Source organism: Pochonia chlamydosporia (assembly GCF_001653235.2).
Source record: "Pochonia chlamydosporia 170 chromosome Unknown PCv3seq00010, whole genome shotgun sequence".
NCBI lineage: Eukaryota > Fungi > Ascomycota > Sordariomycetes > Hypocreales > Clavicipitaceae > Pochonia > Pochonia chlamydosporia.
Window position 1 is genome coordinate 104,516 of NW_019154045.1, and position 22,483 is coordinate 126,998.

The window sequence follows — 22,483 nt, forward strand, 5'->3', positions numbered from 1 at the left end:
GCCGCGCTGGACCTCGATGTGTATAAATACGAAAATGCCTGCAGCCGTCCTCATAAACCATAATGGCCATCTTTAGTTTACTACCTGTTTTACGTCCTTGCCCTGTTTTTGAGCACGAGCGCTGTCCGGCATAATACTGAGTTTGCGTCGCCATCGTCAATTGAGCCACATTGGCCTCCGATGCGACAGTCAATTCGCGATAACAAAACATGCAAACACCATAACGACCGACGGCACATCACCATGTGCTGGCTGGATTGGGTGACGCCAAGCTCATCGCGCCACCATGTTCTGGGACAAGCCATCGCCATGGCGCCAAGGCGGCAGCCATCCGGTCATTTGTGGCGTGGGCTTGGCAAGCTTTGACGACATCACGACTTACACGACCGGATACAAAGGTTTTCAAGCTATCGTTGCATCATTATTCGCGAGGGTATAGCTAAGTACATATATGCACAACATCATTCCGCACTATCCGGCTCTTACTGGGTGACCAGCTTCTCAGGCACATGCTCATCTTGAGAAACGTCAATGTGCTCAGAATCAATCTTGCCCAAGCCAAGCTGAGCGGTGTCCCAGCCTCGGCTCTGGAGGAACTCGCGGAAGCGCATATCCTCATGGGTAATGGTGTCCTGACCAATGTTGGGGATAAAAAAGAACGCAATGGCGGCAGACAGAATGCACAAGCTGGAAGCAACCCAGAACGGGTACTGCGCAGACTTGACCGCGTCATCTCCACCAGCAGCCTGGATATAGGGGAAAACCCAAGTACCGACAAAGGCGCCAATCTTGCCAATGGCCGCGGCAATGCCGTAGTAACGACCACGAACACCAGTGGCGCAAGTCTTGGCAGCCAAGAGGCCGATGTTGTTACCGGGTCCAAGCTCGCCAAGAGTCAGGAAAATGCCGTACATGACTGCAAATCCGGCAACGTGGTTGACAATCTTGCCATAAACGCCAGCCATGATGTATCCAACGATGGACTGCACGAGCACACCACCAATAAGGGTGTACTTGGGGCCGATCCAATCAGACACAAAAGCACCGAGCATAGTACCGGGGAGGTAGAACATATTGATGACCGTGTTCCAGCCAAAGACGGTGGTCAGGGGGGCATCCTTGCCATAGATACCCGAAAGAATGTCGGACGAGTAGATTCCGAATGCATATGTCGAGAAATCATAAAGAAACCAGATGATGGAGACGCAGAGCAGGCGGAACCAGTAGAAGCGCAAGACAAGGAGGTAGGGAGTCTGCTTTCGCATCGATTCCTTTGCAAACTCTTCGGGTTCTTTCAGTCGCAATCGCAAGAGGAACAGGATCAAGGGGAAGATGACACCAATGCCTAGGCTGACGCGCCAGATAGTGGACAGGTGCTCGTTGTGGCATGCAGCGGCAACGACATCTACAACACAATTAGCACTCATCATCATGTCTCTCGGTTGCACCACCACTTACAAGGAACAAAGGCGCCAAACACGAAGCCCCAGTCAATCATGGAGTTTGTGAACAGAATGAACCATCTGTTACGAGTGCCGCTTTTGAGTTCGCCGCTAGACTCGGCGCAGCCAACGCTACCAGCAGGGTATTCGCCTGTGCATCGTTAGTGGACAAATTCGACTACTCGCATAACATCATAACGTCATAACGTCATAACGGCGCTGGTGCATACCTCCAATGCCGATTCCAACAAAAAATCTCCAGGCAGTCAGCATATTGAACATGCCGACCGCTTCGCCCTTGAAATATGAACCAGTAGCCAAGGCGGTGAAAATAATCAGGATCAATGTGGACACCACAAGAGAGTTGGTTCGAGACCAGTGGTCTGAAGTGAAACCGAAGATGAGTTGGCCGACGACTGTGCCAGCAAAGGCAATATCGGCGACGTACTTGGCAGCATTCGACTTGGTATACACTTCCTTGTATTGGAGCTTAAGAATAGTGTTGACGGATCCGATGACCTATGCGCGAAGAAATTAGAAGCCTGAATTGTTGACCTGGCAGAGAAGTTTGACGGCTTCTCTACATTACTACTCACATTGTTGATGTAGCCATCGGAGAACAATCCAGCACCACATGCAAATACGGGCAAGGCAGCTTGGAAAAATGACTTCCGCTCAAGAGCCGTCTCCAGTGCAGGCTGTTGTCCATTCCGTTGAACTCGGCTGTCCTCAGCCTCCTCCTTAGTATGGTTCGACATGGTGACTTTTTCTGGCGGACTATCGCAATCCAGCGGAGCGGTCAAGAGGAGAGACAAAAGACAAGGAACTCAAGCGTCAAAGTTTGACAACTGAGCAAAGGAGTCAAAAGCAAACGTGCCTAGCAACAATCCAAACACGCAATTTGTGGTCGGAATGCTACACAGGATCAAGTTGCACAAGGCTGGCTTGGGAGAGACAGCGCCTTGGACTGAGGGGACTGACAGCTCTTTTTGTACGAGCGGGATGGCCGTCACCAAGGGTCAAGTACTACCAAGGGCCTGGCAGTCAAAGAAGCTTGAAATCGAACAGGTTCAAGGCGTTTCCCTTCCCAAATGGCGATGGACCCAACGACCTGCAGCTAGTGCCGTCAGAATCTATGGTGATCCCGGTGCCCCATGGTCTACCCCTGCTGGCCCTTGTCGCCCCGAGTTGACGACTGGTCGCTCTCGCCCACCAAAAAGTCGTTCCTGTTGTAGCCATTTGTCTAACGTTCTCCAGCCGTCGTCTGACGTCTGGCTCTCGATGGTCGTTCAAGGGCTGTTGACGGCGTCGAACCCCCTGCTCGGCACAGCGCGGTCCATGGTTGCATGGGTCTTAGTGGATTTGGGACCGCGGTGGCGTCGAGTCGACTCCGGAGCAAGTCACCCCAAACCGCTTAGGCCCTTGTGCTCTCCGCTATGAGCTCAATGTGCAGGCTTCAATGGGCTGATAAACTGGACCTTCACTTTTCAATCTTTGCTCTGTGTTCGTCTATCTCTTGAATCGCATTACAATACGGGGACAAGGAAAGAGGGGGAGGTTGGAGATGCGGGACCTCGGCTGGGGTTGGGCAAACAGGAAGGAGCGACTGTAATGGGACGGTGAAGGGGAAGGTGGCGCTCACTGGTAAATTGCGTCTGGTTGCTTCCTGTTCTTGCTTGTGATACTCACATCAACAATTTGGCGAGCAAAAGCATCATGATAAAGCATCGATCCTTCAACCAACGTCGTACTCTTTTCCCTCAAACTTGGGTTGCGTCTTTTGCTCATCCGTCCCATGAAACATTGCACCGAACCCACAGGGGTTGCTGATGAATGGACCAAGTTTGGCTTGGAGGCAGTTCCTCACTGGTGGGAATTGCAAACTCAGATCCCCAAGGATTCAGGCTAGAGCACGCCAATCTCGCTCATAGCCGTTAAAGACTCCCAGACCACTGACCTCTTACAGCTGCCGTATTTACGCAGCGTGAAGACGACGTACTGTGGTTGAACGAGACCAAAAAGCCAATTCCATACTGTTGCCAGGCACGTGCGAAGTATCAGAGCCTGCATCGGCGGGCCAGCATTTCACACCAGCTACGAAAACCACCCAACACCGACCAGCCGCCAAAAGACCCATTGTTCGGAATGGTGCTTATAGGCCCTGGTATCATCAATTTGCCTACCCTAGTTGGCTCATGACAGAGCATAGTGTGCCGTCATCACTTTGGAGTGGTGTGAGCATTTTTTAGATCTGGATAGACAAAACCAAACGTCTAAACGCCATGAATCTTCAACTTCCGGCAAGTCTACCAACTCATATATGCTTTTACTCAACGAACGAATTGTCATGCGCTGCCCTCCAGAAAAAAATTCAGGCCACCAAAGATTCTGCCAAGAGCCAAGGCCACAATGCTCGGTTGTCGCCTGGCTGTTACCGTCCTTGGCTATCCCTGGCACATTTATTGCTCCGCTCTCCACAGTTCACCTCAGAACGGAGGAGCCGCCGAAAATGCAATCCCAATACGGGTTCCGCTGTGAACTTGCAGGACGGTCCTGTGGAGACTCTGGTGCTGGGGGTTGAAAAGTGAGGGAGGCCATGATCTGCACGTGGTCACCAGTATGCCGCTAACTGCATGCACAATATTCGGTAAGTCGGTACGGAGACGCCGAGCCAGGCAGCACTTTTCCTGCAGTCTTGCATTAGAAGCTGGATGACAAGCAGTTGTTTCGATGGTGAGAATAACGATGCAAACAAGGCTTTCGAGTTTAGGCTATGTTTATCTTTGGGTAGTTCTTGCCGTCAGAAGATTCACGACTGCCATTCCTCCTCCTCCCCACTGGCCACATCTCATTGGCAATTCCTTGTTGCTCCACAAAGCCATCCAAGCCGGCGATAACCCGTTTCGCCGAATAAGAAGGAACCAGCCGTTGGAGAGTTCAGTTTTTCGGCCTCATCTCGCCTTGTCGAACCGAGCACTGGCTTTTGGTAAACGCCACAGACATGCAAATCGGTGGGTTAGCGGCAGGCACAGGCGTTGAGCCCGCCAACCAACAGCAGAACGGCGAAATGCGAGTCCAACAGGTCACATGCCCTTTTACCTAAAACGGCACAAACGGAACTATCCTTGCTTGCTGGCTGAATGCCGCCGCATTGCATTCAACTAGCTACGGCTCGCCAGCTTGGGTTGTGTGGCGCCAGTCCTGCCGTCATTCCGCCTTAGCCTGTGGAAACACATCTTGGTAGATGAGAGTTGGATTAATGCATCGTTGTGCTTGGTGGTGCGTTGGATCAGATCGTACGCTTCGAACGACCGAAATTTAATAATTTGTTCGAGTCTGCCACCCCTTCCTTGAGCATGAACGCCAACCTTTGAGGACGGGCACCACGTGGGTTGGATTAGTGGATGGGACTGAGTGGCCACGGCCCGATCGTGCCAGATTCTCACGGGGCAAGTTCCACTGCTGCAGCTAGTTCGGCAAACGGCAGTTGTGCAATCCATGAGATATCTCACAAGCTGGATCCTCTTACAGCTCTCAGGAAGGAGACACCACCTACCAGCAGTATGGCCGGCTAAACTGCTCATTTCTGAATTCGTCATTTGACAGACGGAACTGCGCAATGCCGAAAGCCAGCTGGGTCTTCTTGAACGTACTACCCAGGTATGCCTGTTGTCGTATAAGTCCCCAATTTGCCAGTCCAGCCGAATGCACTGGATAAGTCGACACGAGCTCCAGGCTAGGTTTAGGCCATACCCATTTTATATCAACGAGATCTTTTCTTCTCGGTGAGCGGGAATGGCAGCTTGGCCCACGCAGGCCGCCCTAAGTGGAGGTAATCGATTGCCAGGTCCCGAATGTCGTCTCATCCACTTTCTTGTTGAAGTGCATTTACTTTTGAAGACTGTAAACTGCACTGTATTTTATAATAATAAACCTAACCACGAACAGCTAGCACTTCTGGGTCATGACACGTGGGAGGCTACTCGACATGCTACTCGGCGCCCGGCATCGTTTTCGTTCAGCGAGCTTTTGCATTAGATCCAGCTTTTCAACTGTCTCAACTTCAAGAAAAGAGCTCTAGTATTTATTCATTCAGTGTTTTAGTTCGCTTCCAGTTCCAACATAGCAAAGACGCCATCCGAAGTAACAGCATTACTTGAGACCTGGCGATTTAGCTTCATCGTGAAACGAGCCTTCCTTGCCTTTGGGATCAGCGTATGGTTTCGTCAAGCACCGAGACTTTGGCTGCACGGGTTCCATTTTCTACTGGTAGTACTATTGCTCTGCTTCCTGGCAAGAGGAGCGTTTAACGAGTTGGAAAGGGTCGCTGCATGCTGGCATTCGTGCCACTGAGTGCCACAACCACCCATCTCCTATAATTCACTGACAGTGGCAAGACCGCAACCGGCTTGTTCGAGAAACTCAAACAAATCCTTTCTATTATAGCCCCTCTGATTTGACTCACTCGTTTGAAGATTTCCAGGTTGATGTACGCGGTAATGATTGCGGTTCAGTGTGAAACGGTTCAGAACCAGCGTTTTATGCAGTATCAAAAGCCTCAAAAAAACCCAAATCTCCTGCACTTAGGATTTTTCCCCATTCTGGCGTGTCAGAGGCGCACTCAGGTGCGTTAGACGTGCTATGAATTTGCGGGGACTGGTCACGTTGAGTTGAAGCATTGTGCACAGCGGTTGAGATGTCCTGTCTCACACTCTCCTCTTCATGACTGGAGGAAGTCTGATACTCAGTTCTCGACAATTCATCACGAAGATGACTCTGGTGCGACGACGACAACTGTTCCAAAAAATCAGCAGAACTTAACTCCCTGTTCTCTGGGGCAGAGTCAGCAGGAGTCGCAGTCAGCTCAATGTCCAATGGACTGGTTTCCTCCTGCGCTACAGAGAACGAGACTCGACTTGATTTGGGGCTTAACGGGCACAGCTGAGATCGACTCCAGTCATTTATCATGTTATTGAGTCCGGCTGCAATTGCTCGACGAAGAATGTCCCCTCGTGCCTCATCCGTCAGCTCCGTCACCGATAAGACGCCGCTGGCCACGACCTCCTCAGCTGCGAGGTTTGGTCCAGCTCGTAGACAGTGCTCTTGGAATACCGCCAAATCTTCACTTAGTTGCGCATCGACGTAAGGTGAGCTCGGAGGAGAGTGGCCTGGGAATACTATGGCCCAAGTTACGAACCACTTGTCCCTTTCTGAAGATGCGGGGTGTCTTGACTTCTTTGAGAGTTGAAGCTCCTGAATTCGTGATAGTCCATCCAATCTCCCTGCTGGATTGGGAGTGCAAAAATATCCAGATGGTTGCATTATATGCTCATTGTACGTCTGCCGAGTCTTAAATGTGGTCAGACAGCGTGGGCAAAAGAATTGTGGCACATGATTCCTGACAAGATGCTGCTTGACTCTCGAGACTTGCCTCAATTTCAAAGACAAACAAGCCTTATGCTTGACAGGATCGAACTTGAAAAATGGGCAGGCAAAAGTTCTTTGCGTCTTCTCCTGCATCCTCTTGGCTGTCTTGTGTGGCAACCGTCGTAGACCGTCTTCGTCCGGGTCATCGTCAGGGTCCTCACTATCGCGGTGAGAGACGGATCTCTTCTGCGAAAATGCGAGGCCGGTGCTTGTGTCCAGGCTTGTCGCGGGAGTGTCTTTTGGGCTAGAAGTACTGGAGATGCTAGCATCGTTGTTGGTGTTGTCGCTATCAGCGGCAGTGCAGTTGGGCCTCATGTGGGTGCGGACACCTGCGAGTAGACGATTGACGACAGCCAAAACAACAGGGGAAAACTTGTCATCTCCATTTGAATGTTCGGCGTTTGTCTCCTAGGAGAAGCTTGAGATGGAAAATATATCGGAATCTACGGACGTGTCGTCCGGGCTGTGGCTTTCGAAATATACTGAGGCATGGTCCGGCCCTCTTCGTGCGGTAGCCTCGGGGTGCCAAGGTCGCGTGAGAATATCAGGGACTCTCACCTCTGAGCTGGACGAGGTACGAAAGCTCTGAGCTGCAGGGGGACTGACTTTATCGCAAGTATTGATAATATGGCGGAAGCCAGCGAGCTCTTCAAATTTGATGGGTAGACTCTTCTCGCCCTGATTTGGTTGGAGGCAAATGTCTGAACAATTGCAACCCGTTAGGGGATGGTTGACAATATGCCAGAGGGAAACTCCCTCTATGACTTGCACCAGCTGTAGTGTTATCTGGGGTCCCAGAAACAATCGGTGGCTATTGATGGAACCTGCAGCAGGCTCTAGGTTCGGGTCTTCTGCAATCGTTAAGAGAATGTTCCACGGAATCTCCAGGCCCCGAACGCCCTCAGGTCGATTAGCTGTGGGAAATCCAACAACAGGCCGGGAGCAAATGGATTGCTTGTGCAGCAGTTGCAAAGGCTGCTCTAGCAATGACAAGGCACTGTTTGTATCTTCTGGTGGTGCAGGCTTGGTCCCTATTAAGAAATCTAACGTGCCCATGGCCATGATACAAGGGGCGCAGATCCTCAAGTCTGGGGTCGGAGTCTGAAGTGCTGACCCTAACCAGGTTAGCTGTTCGCCGCATTGGATCATGAAATATGAAGGGCCGTTGATGATAACGAAGAGGTTTGAGCCACGCCGAGAATATTGGATCCGTGGGCTGCTCATTTCGGCTGCGAAGACAAATTAATCTCGATGACGCCGCATCACAAATCTAATAGCAGACTTACTTGTTGCGAAAATCGACTCATCTCTGTGGTCAAACCATTTTTGAAGCGATTCAAGCAATCCGCTTCCATCATCTGCCCAAGTCTGCCGAAAATACTGCCCTACCGTGGTTACCTGCATTTCATCACCCGAAGTGCAGGTTATGACCGTCAAATCTAGTAGCAAAGGGCATCCAACATTCGCCTTCGCACGTTCTTGATCCAGTCGTGTCTGAATAGGTTCCCAAGGTAGTCTAAATGTGACTGCAACCTCGCATCTGGAATTGTCATAGACAAACAAAGTGGCCGGCAGCCTCTGCAAAATAGCATGTCGAACTTCATCCAACATATTTTCTGGATTCGACGTTTCCCAGTTTAATGAAGCCTGTCGGGTAACAGCAGAAGCCAGCCACTGATACGCCATGGTGTCCAAGAGTCGCTGGTATTCGGGGGCAAGTGAAGTCTTCGCATGTATATGAGGTGCTGAATGCTGGTTTATCTTTCCACCAGCACTCTCGTCCTTGGAACCTTCGACCCTACTCTCCCACAGCCTCATTTTGTCAGAGACACACATACTGTTATCTCTTTCATTTCGCTTTTCGGTTGCATCCCTAATGCGTTTTTTGATCCTAGCCGTCAGTTGCGAAATAGCTTCTCTGTTCAAGATGTTAGCTTTGCCCATATTATAAAGATCATAGTCCCACGGCCCTCGTCTTTCAAAACTTACCCACCAAAGTTACTGGTGGAGTACATAGCTGCCTTCAGGTATGCATCTCTCAAGGCATCCTCCCAATGTTTGGCAAGGGAGGACCCATTCTTTTCCTGGATATCGATAGCCTCAAAACCAAGTTTGGCTGAAAAGGCTTCCAACAGCCACCAAAGTCGACCTCGCAGCAATAGTGGCATGTGGAAACAGCACAGTGTTCCAAGCGGCTGCAAATATCATCGCAAATCCACTGGTACAATGTTGGGGCGCTGAGGCGCGTGGATAACTCCAGCTCACGGAACATGATCCTGTGACCCACTCCCTGAAGAAGATACTCGTCCGGTAAGGAGAGGACCGAAACGACAGCTTCGGCCCCGTCAGAAGCAACGTACTTGTCCAAGTGGTCTGCAGGACCGGCGTGATATTCATGTCTTCGAGATAGTTGATCAAGAAAACTCTGCTTTTGAAATTCGTCTCTACTGTGGAGACACCTATGCACGATGTCCAGATACTCAGTCTTGTGAACAGTTCGAAAGTGTTCAAGTAGGCTTTCCTGCGATGAAAATTGCTCATTACATTCGCCGCACCTCTCAGGCTTGCATTTTGGACACGACTTGTGGCTGGTCCTGGACAATCACCCGTGCTTAGTCAAACTGCGCATTTTATTCTTTATTCTGGGAAGTTTCTGACTTACCTTACCCTCAGCCCGGGGTTGTTATTACGTGCGTGTCCGATTTGGTTGAGTGGATTCACGGAGACAGTGTCGCTTTGTCCATTGTCGATGGATGCAGTAGTGATACTGAAGGAGCAGGAACTGTCGCCGTATCCAGAGTCATCACAAGTTGTGGCCTTGTAATAAGGTGCTACCTGGTGGCTATCCCGTTCAAGTTTGGGTAGTGAACAAGGCTCTGCAGATAGTAATATGCGGCGGATTGCAGGCTCTGTAGGGATTCGCAACAGCACATTAAGGCCAGCATATACCTCTTTTGCAGCGCCACCGTCATCATCCTCATTGCTAGGACGGATAGATGTGGACGCCATCGTGTGATCATCTGCGTTCGTATGGTTGGTTGTCCTACGGAGTGGAAACAGCAGAACTGTTGTACTGTTTTCTTCCGGCCAAAGAAACCGACTGCCCAGCAGAACTCCTTCAAAAACGCTCTAGCCGTGTAGCACTGTTTGCGATGGCGGTGCACAAGAAAGGTTGAGAGGAGCTGAGAACTGGCATTTGTGATGGTCATCCGAGCAAAACGTCAACGTTTGGGGGGTCCAGCCTTTTGTAGGCACGCCGACTTGCTGGAGCACTTTTGTCAAGCTCAAAATGAAGATGAAAAGGCCATACAATTTTGCCCATGCAATTTCCTGTCATTCCTCTGCCAAATTGGGCCAAACTTGCAGCAGTTTTTGAACTGAGTCTTCGTTTATTGGACGTGACCCTGACAGTCCTTGAGGCTGTGGAACCAATCAGGGCTGAATAACACAAATGTGTTATACCAGGCACCAGTCCAAGAACACGTCTTTGTCGGAAACAAGTGATTAATTAAAGCACAAGTTGATGTTCACCGCAGCGGTTGTGCTTTGAGCGTGCAAATGAGAATCGGTAATAACACAAACGTGCCGAATACAAGATGTGTATTTGCTGGAACGAAATGGCATATACGTTCCGACCGGGTATAAAGATGCTCAGTAGCGGATAACGGTATTCTCGTCTCATCCCTAGACAATATATGTCAATTTATTCCTCGTATCGTTCAGTCTAAATGTCAGAGAGCCCCGTCACCATGTCTTCCAAGTCTCATCCCTCCGCAGCTATAAGTGAGGAACAGGTGTAAGCGGGCAATACGACACACAAAGAAATAGAGTCAAGGGTTTCAAAGCTAATGAAACTCGAAAAAGTGCTACAAACGGAAACATCCCCGTCACGTTACTCCGATATCTTCAGAGCCCGCCGACAATTACAGAAAAGTTCGCGTTTCCGACAAATATGGGACCACCACCGACAAAACAAGGCGCCAATTGCAACATGGCTAATCCAGCCAGACTGCAACATTATTTGAGAGAGTGGCAGAAGGCTTGGGACGAGTCAATCGGGACAGAACAACAAGCGATATTGAGAGTGGGCGGCAAGCTGGTCCTATTTACCATGGCAGAGATGTCACCACAAAGAGATTCAGCATCAAGGTCAAGACAGATTAAGAGACAGAAACTCTAAAACAAATAAAAATGCATCTTGCTTCATCCCTCTTAAACGTTTACTCATGACGAAAGAACAACCACCTTATCCGAGTCAAAGTCGAAAATATCCTCCCTCCCATACCCCCTCTGGTTAGATACCACGCGTTTGCCAGTCCCGGCCTCTACATAATCGCAGTTGTGGTGCGTATGCCCAAACACCCAGACCCTGACAGCAGAGCTCTTCCAACACGGTTGATCACAGAGATCAGTGGCAAATGCGCTCATCACATTCCTTGAATCCTCTAAATGCTCTGGATCATGTGCCTCGGCCACTAACGTAGGACAGTAGTGCGTCAAAATGACGATGCGTCGATGTGGCTCTTGTTGTGATATTTCGGTGACCTGGGTATTCAACCATGCCAAGTCTTGCTCGTGAGCGGCGTTGTGTTGCTGTACAGTCCAACTGGGAATATTGGAGAAGTCTGAGACGAAGAGCGATGCGGTGCTCTGCTGATTCTCTGATATGTGAGAGAATAGAGTACAGCCTAGGATTGTGATGCTGTCATCGACATCGTATCGTGACCTGTTTAGAAACACGAATTTTCCTTTGCGCTGATCGGAGCCATTATTCACGAGAGTTTGAAAGTGCTCCATCTGCTCTATGGCATCTTGGTATGTGGCCTGTTGTGGTGTTTCATCGCGTTCGTATGGTTCGTGGTTCCCGAATACGTAGAGGACTACTCGGAACTGGTGCAGCTGCGATTCGATGAATGAGAAGAGTCGTTGGTCGTGTACGAGACCGATGTCTCCTAGTAAGGCGAGGTATGGGGACTTGGGCTCGATGCGAAATGATTCGTACATTGGCAGGAATCGTGGTGTTTCGAGATGAAGGTCTGACATGACTTGGATGCTGAACTCTGAGGGGCCATGCCCTTCAGGCACCATGTCTGAACTCATTGACAGTTCCTATTTGTGAGTCCGGGTCGAGTTTTGGATGATGAATGACGCTAGGTTACGCATACTGTCGTCATGGGCCCTCTGGGCTTTTAAATAAAGTGAAGAATGGACGTCAAGTCGATTCTTGTTGGGCGCTTAAGATGCATCTACAGCCCCGCCTCCGCCTCATTGTCACGTATCAGCAATTGAAGTGTCGATGAGTTTGGCGCCCAGCTTGTGGAACACAACCAACGAGGCAGCCGGGCCATTGAATTATTTTAAGAATATCAATACGCGCTATGGTACAAATCTGTTGGGTTTAGGTTGAAACATCAAAAGTGGAAATATGTAAGTAAAATTGTCAGATATCCAGCCCAGCATACACAAAACCTTTGAAACTTCCTATCCAACTCTGTGAATGATACGCGCCCTCTCAAATTAATGCACCGGGATTGCCGTTCCTCTCGCCGACCAATTGCTCGTGTGGCTAGCATTGCTATTCATGCTGCCTTGTCGGCTACCAATCGTACCAGGTCGACTGTTGAAACTACCACCAGAGCTCCAGTTACTCCTGCTAGAGCGGCCGCTCACAAACGATTCGGAGCTAAAGTCTTCCTGGTCGGTCCAAAGGCCGGCTTCTCTGAATGCTCGCTCTAGTTGTGGGTTATCCTGCAGAAACGGGACCCAGAAATACCGGCAGTACACCCAGTTCAGACGGCTGCGGTCAATGTTACTCGATCCCCTGAGCAATGACAAGCAGAACCGAATATCCTGGACGTCCTTCTGACGCTTATTGGCGTATTCACTCTCAAAGGGGACTCTTGTTTGCCACGCATGTGCTTTCGAGTTAAGCAAGAAGGTCAAGGTTGCTACTCTTGCCCCCTTTATGACTTGTGTGTCTCGATCCAGGTCGAACGGAAGATCAACATCGTGATCGGCTGTCAGATCCAGTTGGTATGTTTTGCCGTTGGTAGCATTGTATCTGCGGTATCCCGTTAGAAAATTATGAGGCTCAGCTAGACCTGGCCTGGCCCGGCCGGACCAGAAGGTACAACGACTTACCCAAGTCTGCCTTGACCTAGACGGACAATTTTTCCGCGTGACCGTTTAACCAACAGTGCTTCTGCAGAGCCTTTCGATATTCCCTCTCCAACAAGTACATCCACATCTGCCGTCTCTCGGCGACTGCCATGTTCCGCCAAGGCACTGCCTCCAATGACGGTATAGGGGATGTCGTGTAAGCTGGCGTGAATGGTGTGGAGGAACTCTTTACGAATGTTGTCATTCAGCATGTCAGTTGGAGAAGACGGCCTTGAAGAAGCCGATGCCACGTTATTTAATCCGTTTTGAGACTCCTGGGGCATGTAGTTCCTGCCTTCAGTCTTGGGCACCGCGGCATTGCTCACAGGCTGCTGTGCCTGGAGTGGAATTCGGGGAGCGTCATGGTTGGCTTCCCCAACTGACTTGGAGGATGAACAACCCATGGGTATAAAATTGAACGAGTCTGGAAGATAGGTACCAATTTATCGTAATAGCAAATGACTTTTGGCTGTGGTCATGAGAGAATTTGAGTCCGGCTGAGTGCTTGTTTAAATAATCCTCCTTTTGCTTCACCATCGACTTTTCTCACTTATCGCTCCATGGTCGTTTCATCATTAAAAAAGCAGCAAGTACATGATATCGTACTGCATCCAGACGAGGCCCAGACGGCGGCGTATCGCCTGGTCCCTATTGCGTTGTATTGCATCACGGCAGGTTGGCAACACGGGTGACTTTACTGGCTGTGACGCTTTAGTTTTTTCCATTTCATAGGACCAACATACATTGTAAACGAATCTGGACTTCACCGAGCGGCTACTTGAAACGACTCCGGTCGCATTTTATGCAGGCGAGTTTTTGTAGTTGTTGGTTGATGATTTTCAAGGCTTGGTGCTGCTATTCTTATCAGCCAACAGCGGCTAACTCAGCCTTAGTCTGCTTCAATGTTTCAATGTTGTTTTTTGTGTTGTTTAAAGCCGTGGTTCTACCGGGCGGTTCAATCCTTCAATTCAGACCTCCAGCCCAATTTGCCCGCACCAAATGACTACCAACTTTGTCAAAGCAACTCACATTTCCCTTCATCATGTACGCGGTCCAGCGCCATAATGGTGCTACCTCAAAATTCCATGATAAGACGGTGCTGGGACTTCCTTACGACGCCACGAACCCACAGGCATATCGCTAGACCATCATCCGTCAATCAACCAGAAGTTTCACCATCATCGCCCCAACAATTATATCAGGAGTGGCTCGCGCGACGTTACCAGCCTTGCAAATTCCTTTCAGAAAATAAAGTCCCAAATGTTGTTTGGTTTGAAGATGCATTAGCCCTTCATGGCAAAAGCACGGGCGTGTCGGACCTTTACCTGCTGGTGCCTGATATGCGTGCGAGCGCCAATCTGTTCATCGCCAATGGATATGAGGAGACTGAGATATCAAGCCGCTTTCCTGACGACGAGATATTCTGCAGAGGAGGAATTCGACTGAAACTGGCAGAAGATGGCCCAGATCCCGAGATTGTTCTCATAAACGCTGAAGTCTGGAACTATGACCTACAAGAGAAGACTGACCTTGACATGGCTCCGCTTCCCCCGTTGAGCAAGTTCCTCGAGGCTTTGATGCGGTATTGGATTGAGCTCCCTGAGGAAGAGTATTCTGAGAAATTTGCTTGGGCCTTGTCTCTTGCAACCCTTATTCACTGTGGATATAGTGGTTCAAGACCTGGAGGCGACTTTGTCCAGCAGCTACAACCTGAATTGGCTGAACTTCATTACGACTTGATGGGTGGTTACCTCAAACCAAGTCCCATTTCATCATACAGAAAGCACGAATATCACGCCATAAGATACCGACAAATCCAGAAAGGAGAATTCACCGCTCAACCGTATCCGGCAAACTCGTTCCCTCCTTCTATGGCCGAGTATCCTGACTTGACAGGTCTGAATGCAAAGGGTGTTCCTGAGAGTAAACGGTCAAAAAGGGGGAGAAAACGCAGACACCGGAAGAAATCTGTCAGTAATGGTTCATTGTTTTGTATGTCTGTCGCGTTGCTAACACTCTGCAGAAGCCATTGGAGGGAATTGACGAAGGGGATGAGTAGTTTCCAAGGGGAGGGGGTGTATCCTGCTCACAATTGTTACATTTCTTAAGGAGTTACTAGATTTGCACATTAGGGACATTCTGTCTCATTCCATACTTTTAAGCGGCGAAATAGGCATTCCATTCTAGCCTATATCGAAGCATTGCGAATATATGTTCATAGGTAGTGAATGAGACTCTCACTTGCTCACCTGTATGGATCGGCGCCATTTGCCAGATATAAAATAGTATTCTTTTTTCATGTTCCTCTCGAGTAGTTCAAGCGTTATGAGTGCATTTACTTGTGAATACGCAAGCATTTCGTGCCATGGCTCGCTCATCGACGCCGCCATCTCTTTTGCACTCACTCACATTGTGTTCAGATTCATACACGACGAGACTTGAGTATAAAGGTACGTCTTATTGCTCATGCTGCTGTAATAAATGAGTAATCTTGTGATATACTTCCAGTTCCGAAGAAGCATGATGAGCAAGGTAAATATACCATCTTTGCTCCAGGGACTCGATGAAAATCTCATTCTTGTAAAAGAGTTCTACCGGAAACAGCGCTTTCATTGCATTCTGTTCTTTGAGAGTTTAGACAAAGAATTAGACAAAAAGATGAAGTAAAATTCACAGAGCTGCAGGATTGTGTTGGAGTACTGAGTCCTGTTGAACCTGTCGCATTCAGGGTCAGCTCATGATGATACAATTTCCGAGCCCGCCGAGACACAAGCAATGAGATTGGATTTCAACTGAGAAATTATTTCACTTTATTAAGATCCCTGACTCATTCTAGCTAGAACCAGCAGCTTAAGAAGCCCGATATGTTCCAAGATCATGAAATGAGGACCAACGTAATAACGAAGTAAATATCTTGTAAGCTTTTCGAGATCTTCGCATTAACGATCAGATTCCTTCGTACTGTAAAACACGAATGAGACTAATAGATCAAAAGTACTGCACAGCGCTTTCTTATGTTGATCGTTATTTACGACCACCATAAGACACACATCAGAAGCCTATCGGCATTTACAACAACAAAGCAAGCAACATCTCAATACAACACTTGTCAGCCCTATATCCATCATATGTCATACTGTCAATGTGCACGTTCCGTCGATTATTGAGCATCTCACTAAGTCTTCGTGGTCTCACTCGTTCCGCAAGCCATTGAAAGTCATCAAGTTTACAATATTATATTATCCATCAATTCGACAGTACCACTCTTTGACAGTTCCTGAGCAGTCCCAATCCGACTTGAAGATACGTTTCCACAATAGAAGCTGGGTATAATTTACTACGTTTGACTCAATTCTCCCAATGAGGGCAATGGGTCACTGATTCTCACATATCAGATATCTCTAAAGACTCAACACCATACGTCCGCCACTCACATCCCGCAATAGACTCCCGACTGGCTGGACCGATCACACCGCTACTCACAATTTTGCAGTGCCATTCACACAGCCCAAGCCCAGCCTTTCAGCTAGCCGTAAGAGCCTCACGCCTACCCGGCAATGGCGATGGCGATGGCGATTGTGATGCCAGCAACACCACGAAAACATCGCAAGCCATTGTTCCGAGTTACACCACCACACGCCCTCTCGCACCAGCATCATTCTCGGCGTTTATCCCAGCGCCCCTTACAAACCATCTCGCGCCCTGTCACTTTCCGATTCCTCCGTACTTTTGTCCCCAACTCTGCTCGCCCTACAGTCAGTGCGTAGAGCCGTCGCACGCCTTGCTGTCCGTGCGTGCTCGTGGCTTCGCACAGCCATGGAACATCCCCCAAGGCAAACAATGATCAATCACACGCCTCTTCCAGCAGTCGGTGTTAGTTTAGGACATTGTTGCTCATCTTGCCAAGCCAGCAACCGCCCCCACGAAATATAGGCCAGCCACGAATCCCGCCAAACTCCATGTTCGGTTTAGTGGTGGTGGTGATTTGCGTTACGGTGGCGGCTGGGCCGTCAGTGCGTATCTGAGTTTCGGTGTTTTCGTGGTGAAGACTCTCCGGGGAAAGGGACAGGTATGTCTGCTCGTCAACGACCGGATATTTCCAGGCAAGGTTGCCGCCGGTGAGTTTATGTGGTTGGCTGGAAGCTGTGTGGTTGACTTCGGCGATTAACCTCGATTCTTGGGGTAAATCTACGTGAAACGCGTATATTGCGAGTCATTCGTCACTGCAATCAAATAATATATTGATATTTCTCATACATAAGTTGCGTTATGGACGTAAGGTCACCGAAGCGGTGGTTGACTTCGGTGAACATAACTGGCTTCACTAGGCAGCAAGACAAAGGATGGATTGCCGGGCAATGGTGGCCTACGGTTCGACCGGCCGTTTAGGCAACTCTGTTACCCCCAAGCGGCAGTGGTTCTTGAATCAAGATCGTCTGTTCTAGTCAAACCTAATTCACGGGAGCTAGCAAACCTACACTATATACACTTTTTATTCGTGTCTAGTTCCCGCCACAGTTGGTTAGACTTCTCGCATGTGAAGCTTATATTTGAGTTTCGGTGGGAGCCTCGTCTAGAAACCAGGGCGAAGTGCTGATCAGAATATGGCTGAGTCTTTACTTGATGATCTACCAGAGCAAGTCCGTAGATTCTCAGGATTTACAACCAACATGTCCTTGAAGGTTATCTAATACGTGTGGTCTCAAACGCACGTGAGAGTTGAAAACCAATAGTGGTTGAACACGCAGTCCAAGGCTACGAAAGTTACCACTCATATAGTTAACTCAACAAGTGTCCTGTGAGAATAGGCACATTTTCAAAATCTAGGCACCTGGTGAAACTTTCTATGCTCTTGAGTGAGATTCTTGAGTGACAATCATGTCAACTCGCCCTTCAAGCCGGGAATAAGTTTAGACATGATCACACAAAGTCCCCTAGAACATATGCCTACTCTAGTCACGTACGATTCCAATCTCACAGTCCAGCTATCAGCGCAGTTACAGATTCACAGGCCCCATCATCAACAATCACTTATCGCCGAACGCCGGTGGCCATTACATTCAACAGATTCTGTCTCTCGATACTACCCAACTTATCCAGCCACAGCCTTGCAGTGCAGGTTGTCTATCGGCGCGATCCGGCTGCTCCAATTGATCCGTCTGCGAAACTCGAGCAAACTTCAACTAGGGAACCTCAACGCCATGGATCTGATTGCAACCCTGGGTGCGGGTCATAGACTCTGGCTTATACTTTTGTTCCTCTAAACTGCCAAGTCGTACACACAGAGTTTTGAGCCAAACCATTGAGGGTTTAGTCCAACAAGGGATACGCTAGCCCCCATACCGTATACAAACTATGGTATGTCACCGATGCATTATCGATAGGGTGCTTTACGCTCGGTATGCGGCTGTCGGAAGGCCAGTCCGTCTGGGCACTCTGTAGAGTTGGAAGTGCAAGTTACATTCGGGTTGGACGACATGCCGCGAGGAGCCATCATTCGATCCGGATGCAGCCAAAGTCAAGGCTATTGAAACGACAAATCATGATGAGAGCACAGTACATTTAGATTCTTAGTCCCATTGGAGGATTATCAAATGCTCGCGCCGCAGTAGTTTCCCCCGACAAGGAATGCAGTCAAGCTCCGTCGTCCGCCGGAGGTCGCGCCGGCCGATTGATAACTATAACCGAATAGAATCACTCGGCCGCGGCCGCGGCCACGGCACAGCGACACGAAAGAGGACGAATCGAATATCGGCACCTGTAATAAGCATTTCAGCCGTCAGAGGCGGAGGTCGGCAGTTGGGATGCACCGCAGGTGAAAAAGAGCCAAACACCACAGTCAGCAAATGCAGCTAGGGTCCATTCCAGGTGGTCTCACGGCCGAGAAAGATGCTGTCTTTGACCTCACTCGCACTTTGCCATGTCACCGAATTTGGCCGAAGGGTGCTAACAGACCAGTAGAGATGCCGAGAGATACATAACATGTCAGTTCTAGATCTTAGCCACTTGGGATCGTGAAGCCAAGTCCAGCCAACTGCAGTTGTGGTGACAAAAGAAGGTTGCTCTTCTTTGATGCGTTGTCCCAGTTTAGTTGCTTTCTACTTTCTGCCCTCTGGTCCCCTTGGTCTAGTAGTACTCGGTGGTCAGCTGGACGGGAGAGAGACTTGAGAAACAATACGCACGCCAGTCGGGTTTCATTGCGGGACGGCCGCCCGGTTTGGTGTCACATTGACCTTGTGATGTCCAGCATTTTCTGTCCTACGACACAAAGTTGAGAGTGGTGGGGGCCACGGCTGGCTACGTGGCGACACGACATGAGGAATTCAGAGATCCGTGTGAGCCGAATCATATCATTGATCGTGGTGGTGAGGGAGGCAGAGACAGACAAAGACAGGCACAGCATATGGAAGGTAAGAAATGTGTGGCATGCAAGCCTGAGTCGCCACCACATGGGAAAGAAAAAGGGGACCAGACCGGGCGGCGCATAAGAAGCAAGCAACCATGTGAACACAAAAAGGACTGGTAATTACTGGTCTGGTAGGGTTCGCTTTGTCTCTCCAATACGCACATACATACGAAGGAGGCATGTCGTAGACGCACGATCCAGTCGGGAAGTCACGAGCACATTGAATATTGAAACACGTCAAAAAGAAAATGTAAACTCCATCCGGCGTGTTGTTATGCCGTGTATGCAAGGAAAGATGGGAATATCCAGAATGCACATCACACTTGCTTGCTTGAGTGCTTGCTTCCATCCGGCGGTGAGCAACGCGCTAGATGGAAAAAGAAACTCTACATGTCACAAGATCGACAGTAGGAAGATTGAAATACCGAATGCACGATCCGCAGAATTACCGTGAAACAAAAAGCAAAGCCTTGGGGTCTTTTGGCTGTTCCAAAGGCGCTTGCATGAGACCTTGGGCCATTTCTCCAGACTCTCTATGTCCTTCCATGCGCCATCAGAAAAGCAATGAGGCAGGAAAGGGGAAAACTGTCGAGAAAGGAAACGACCTGTGAAACATTCACCCAGTAGTAGGCAAAGGATGACCGTTGAAAGAAGATAAAACACGCATATCAAAAGATCCGAGATGTACAATGCGGGCTCGGCAGCGCCACCCCCGAAAGCCATGGTGCATCGGTTTACTTTTTCTCGTTATCCACGAATTACCATGAGGATACTGCACGATATGTACTTTGGTCCGAAAGTGACACCTTGTCTAGTGGTTTTACCGTCAAAAACAGACGCACGGATGCATCATAATAGGCTCGTGAGCGATGATGTGCCTACATTGCTCGCCCTTTGTCTCTGAGCTTGGTCCTTCCTTGTCGTGGTGGCCAGGAGGCGTTGGATGACCTTTTGCATGAGCTAGGGCTCTCCAAATGCGCAACTACATGGCACATGGCATGTATTGGATACAAAGAAAGCGCCTGTACTTGTAGATTTGGGGTGCGTAGCGCCGTCGTGATGGAATATCGACGAGCCGGGACATGGCGGTGAGAAAAAGAATAATCATTTCCACTACTCCGTACCAGTGCGATGAACGGCACATTTGAAAAGAAACACTCTCGATCTCGTACATATCGGTGCAGCAGAACCCAAGCTTTGGGCTGCATCAAGAGGCGGAAATCTGTATTAGACGGAAGGCGTTCCATCCAGCAGGCATAATCTTCCTGATAAGATTACCAAGGCATGCGGATGGCACCCAAAGAGTCGTAATCGACCAAACTCGGCTTTCTGAAATAGCAAAAACCGCCTTGTGAAAAAGACCCTTCTCCGCTCGGCACATGCGTCCAAGTCACGACGCCTTCGCGTGTGCGGCAGCCCTCTCGCCTTGATATTGGATGAGTAGGATGCAACACCGGGACAAAAATGGCGCTTTTTCCCAACTCAGACTTTGTACGTATTACCCTCCCCTGGTGCATGTCCAGATCACTGATAAGATTGGAAGGATCATGGGCAATGTTTGGACCTCACGGGACGGAGGATGCAGAAACGGGAAGGGAAGGGGAAGGGATGCAGCCGCACCACCACTACCAACCACCACCCACAAGTCTTGGACCTTGTGGCCAGTAATATCGGAGAGATGACCTGTAGAGAACAAAGTGGTGGCAGTAAGCTACATGCTGTTAATGCATGCAGCCGACAAAGCCCATACTTCAGCCTCTCTGATAGATGCAGGGGGGCCAATATTAGTTGGCGGTCAAGCACCGAGCGTGACAGTACATGGGCTTCAACACCATCTAGTTTGCATGTTTGGTTGGAAATATGGTGGCATTATTGTGCATGCCATGCAACAATGACATGTGTAGATACTGTAGGTGGAATGCCGACGACATGTGGTTGTGGCTTGGATATGGCAATAGTTTCTTGGAGAAAAGCACTTTTGAAGCTGGCTCGCAAAGAAGCAACTCGTTACGAAGAACGCCGGTAGACCGAAAATCTTGACCAATGTACGAGCAAAGTCTCACGGCACGGACTACCATTGAGATGTTTGTTGACAGACACGGTAGAATAGCTCGCCGTCAAGCCGCAGAAAGGCATTCCGTGAGGCTGGGCGCAACACCATGATCCTTCAACCATCTCACATTGGACAGCATCATGACAACCACCAGAACCAACAGACTGCATGTATCAAAGAATGCCTGTGCAGCGCAGTGCTGTGCTTTGTGCCCCACCAACATCTCATCCACCAGCTTCACTTTGACCTTCATCCTCATCATCATCATCATCACCTCACACCACCATCATCACCCATCACTAACAACCCCAAACTCAAACTCCAGCCCCAAAAACCACAACCATCCAGCACACACAAAGCGTGACCCTCTGCATTCCTCACCTTACGACGGAGCTGCCAGCGAGGCCAATCACCTGTATTTCCCTGTCCCCCCTTCCTGTCTTCCTCATGGTTCATCCTTGTCATCACAACCCATCCTTCCAAACAACGTTCGCTGTTCCCCATGATTGGGCTCGTTTTCTGGCCCTCATCAGCCTAAAACGAGACAACCCAACCAAACAGACCTGTTCCCCGGAGAGCGCCTACCAAGAGATGACCCGTTGCCCGTAATATCCAAACGCACACTTTCTCCATCAGTCAACCTATCATGGCCGGGACCACACCATCCTTTTCTTCCCCAAAGGCCACTACTGCATCGCTACCATCTTCATCTGCAGCAAGCATGCAAGCCCAACCAACATGGAAAAACCACTCAGATTTGCAGTTGCAGTTCTGGCAAGTTCCTCCTCCTCCTCCCCCTATCACAACCGAATACCCACCACCATCAACGCAACTCCACCTACAAGGCCGTGAAAAGCAAAGAGAAAATTTGGTACGAGTGGATCCAAGACGTTCGAGTTTCATCCAAAGAAGAGAAACCAGAAGGAAAGCAGTCCAATCCACAAGAAAAAAAGCCAATCGCGGCACATACTTGGCAGCGTCGTGTCACAAGTGGTT

The 22,483-nt window shown here is 49.4% G+C and overlaps 6 protein-coding genes across 6 annotated transcripts; 2 read left to right on the top strand and 4 right to left on the bottom strand.

The window, feature by feature from the left end:
* Positions 1-482: 482 nt before the first annotated feature.
* VFPPC_10334 (MFS phospholipid transporter) lies at positions 483-2,200 on the bottom strand (the record flags this gene model as incomplete). The annotated part of the gene is made up of 4 exons (XM_018288721.1): positions 483-1,405; positions 1,459-1,593; positions 1,673-1,961; positions 2,039-2,200. The coding sequence occupies 4 exons, from the start codon at positions 2,198-2,200 to the stop codon at positions 483-485; spliced, it is 1,509 nt and encodes a 502-aa protein (XP_018136748.1).
* A 3,781-nt stretch (positions 2,201-5,981) lies between these two features.
* Positions 5,982-9,878, bottom strand: VFPPC_10330 (C2H2-type zinc finger domain-containing protein; the record flags this gene model as incomplete). The annotated part of the gene is made up of 6 exons (XM_018288717.1): positions 5,982-7,277; positions 7,353-8,098; positions 8,156-8,787; positions 8,859-9,064; positions 9,157-9,463; positions 9,532-9,878. 6 exons carry the CDS (start codon positions 9,876-9,878, stop codon positions 5,982-5,984), a joined length of 3,534 nt encoding a protein of 1,177 aa, XP_018136744.1.
* A 1,215-nt stretch (positions 9,879-11,093) lies between these two features.
* Positions 11,094-11,969, bottom strand: VFPPC_10328 (Ser/Thr protein phosphatase; the record flags this gene model as incomplete). The annotated part of the gene is made up of 1 exon (XM_018288716.1): positions 11,094-11,969. One exon carries the CDS (start codon positions 11,967-11,969, stop codon positions 11,094-11,096), a length of 876 nt encoding a protein of 291 aa, XP_018136743.1.
* Positions 11,970-12,386: 417 nt separating this feature from the next.
* VFPPC_10327 (hypothetical protein) lies at positions 12,387-13,432 on the bottom strand (the record flags this gene model as incomplete). Its single annotated transcript, XM_018288715.1, has 2 exons — positions 12,387-12,930; positions 13,011-13,432. The coding sequence occupies 2 exons, from the start codon at positions 13,430-13,432 to the stop codon at positions 12,387-12,389; spliced, it is 966 nt and encodes a 321-aa protein (XP_018136742.1).
* A 660-nt stretch (positions 13,433-14,092) lies between these two features.
* On the top strand, positions 14,093-15,087 carry VFPPC_10326 (hypothetical protein; the record flags this gene model as incomplete). The annotated part of the gene is made up of 2 exons (XM_018288714.1): positions 14,093-14,998; positions 15,052-15,087. 2 exons carry the CDS (start codon positions 14,093-14,095, stop codon positions 15,085-15,087), a joined length of 942 nt encoding a protein of 313 aa, XP_018136741.1.
* A 1,757-nt stretch (positions 15,088-16,844) lies between these two features.
* Positions 16,845-17,196, top strand: VFPPC_18264 (hypothetical protein; the record flags this gene model as incomplete). Its single annotated transcript, XM_022429906.1, has 2 exons — positions 16,845-16,892; positions 16,936-17,196. 2 exons carry the CDS (start codon positions 16,845-16,847, stop codon positions 17,194-17,196), a joined length of 309 nt encoding a protein of 102 aa, XP_022285088.1.
* Positions 17,197-22,483: the final 5,287 nt, after the last annotated feature.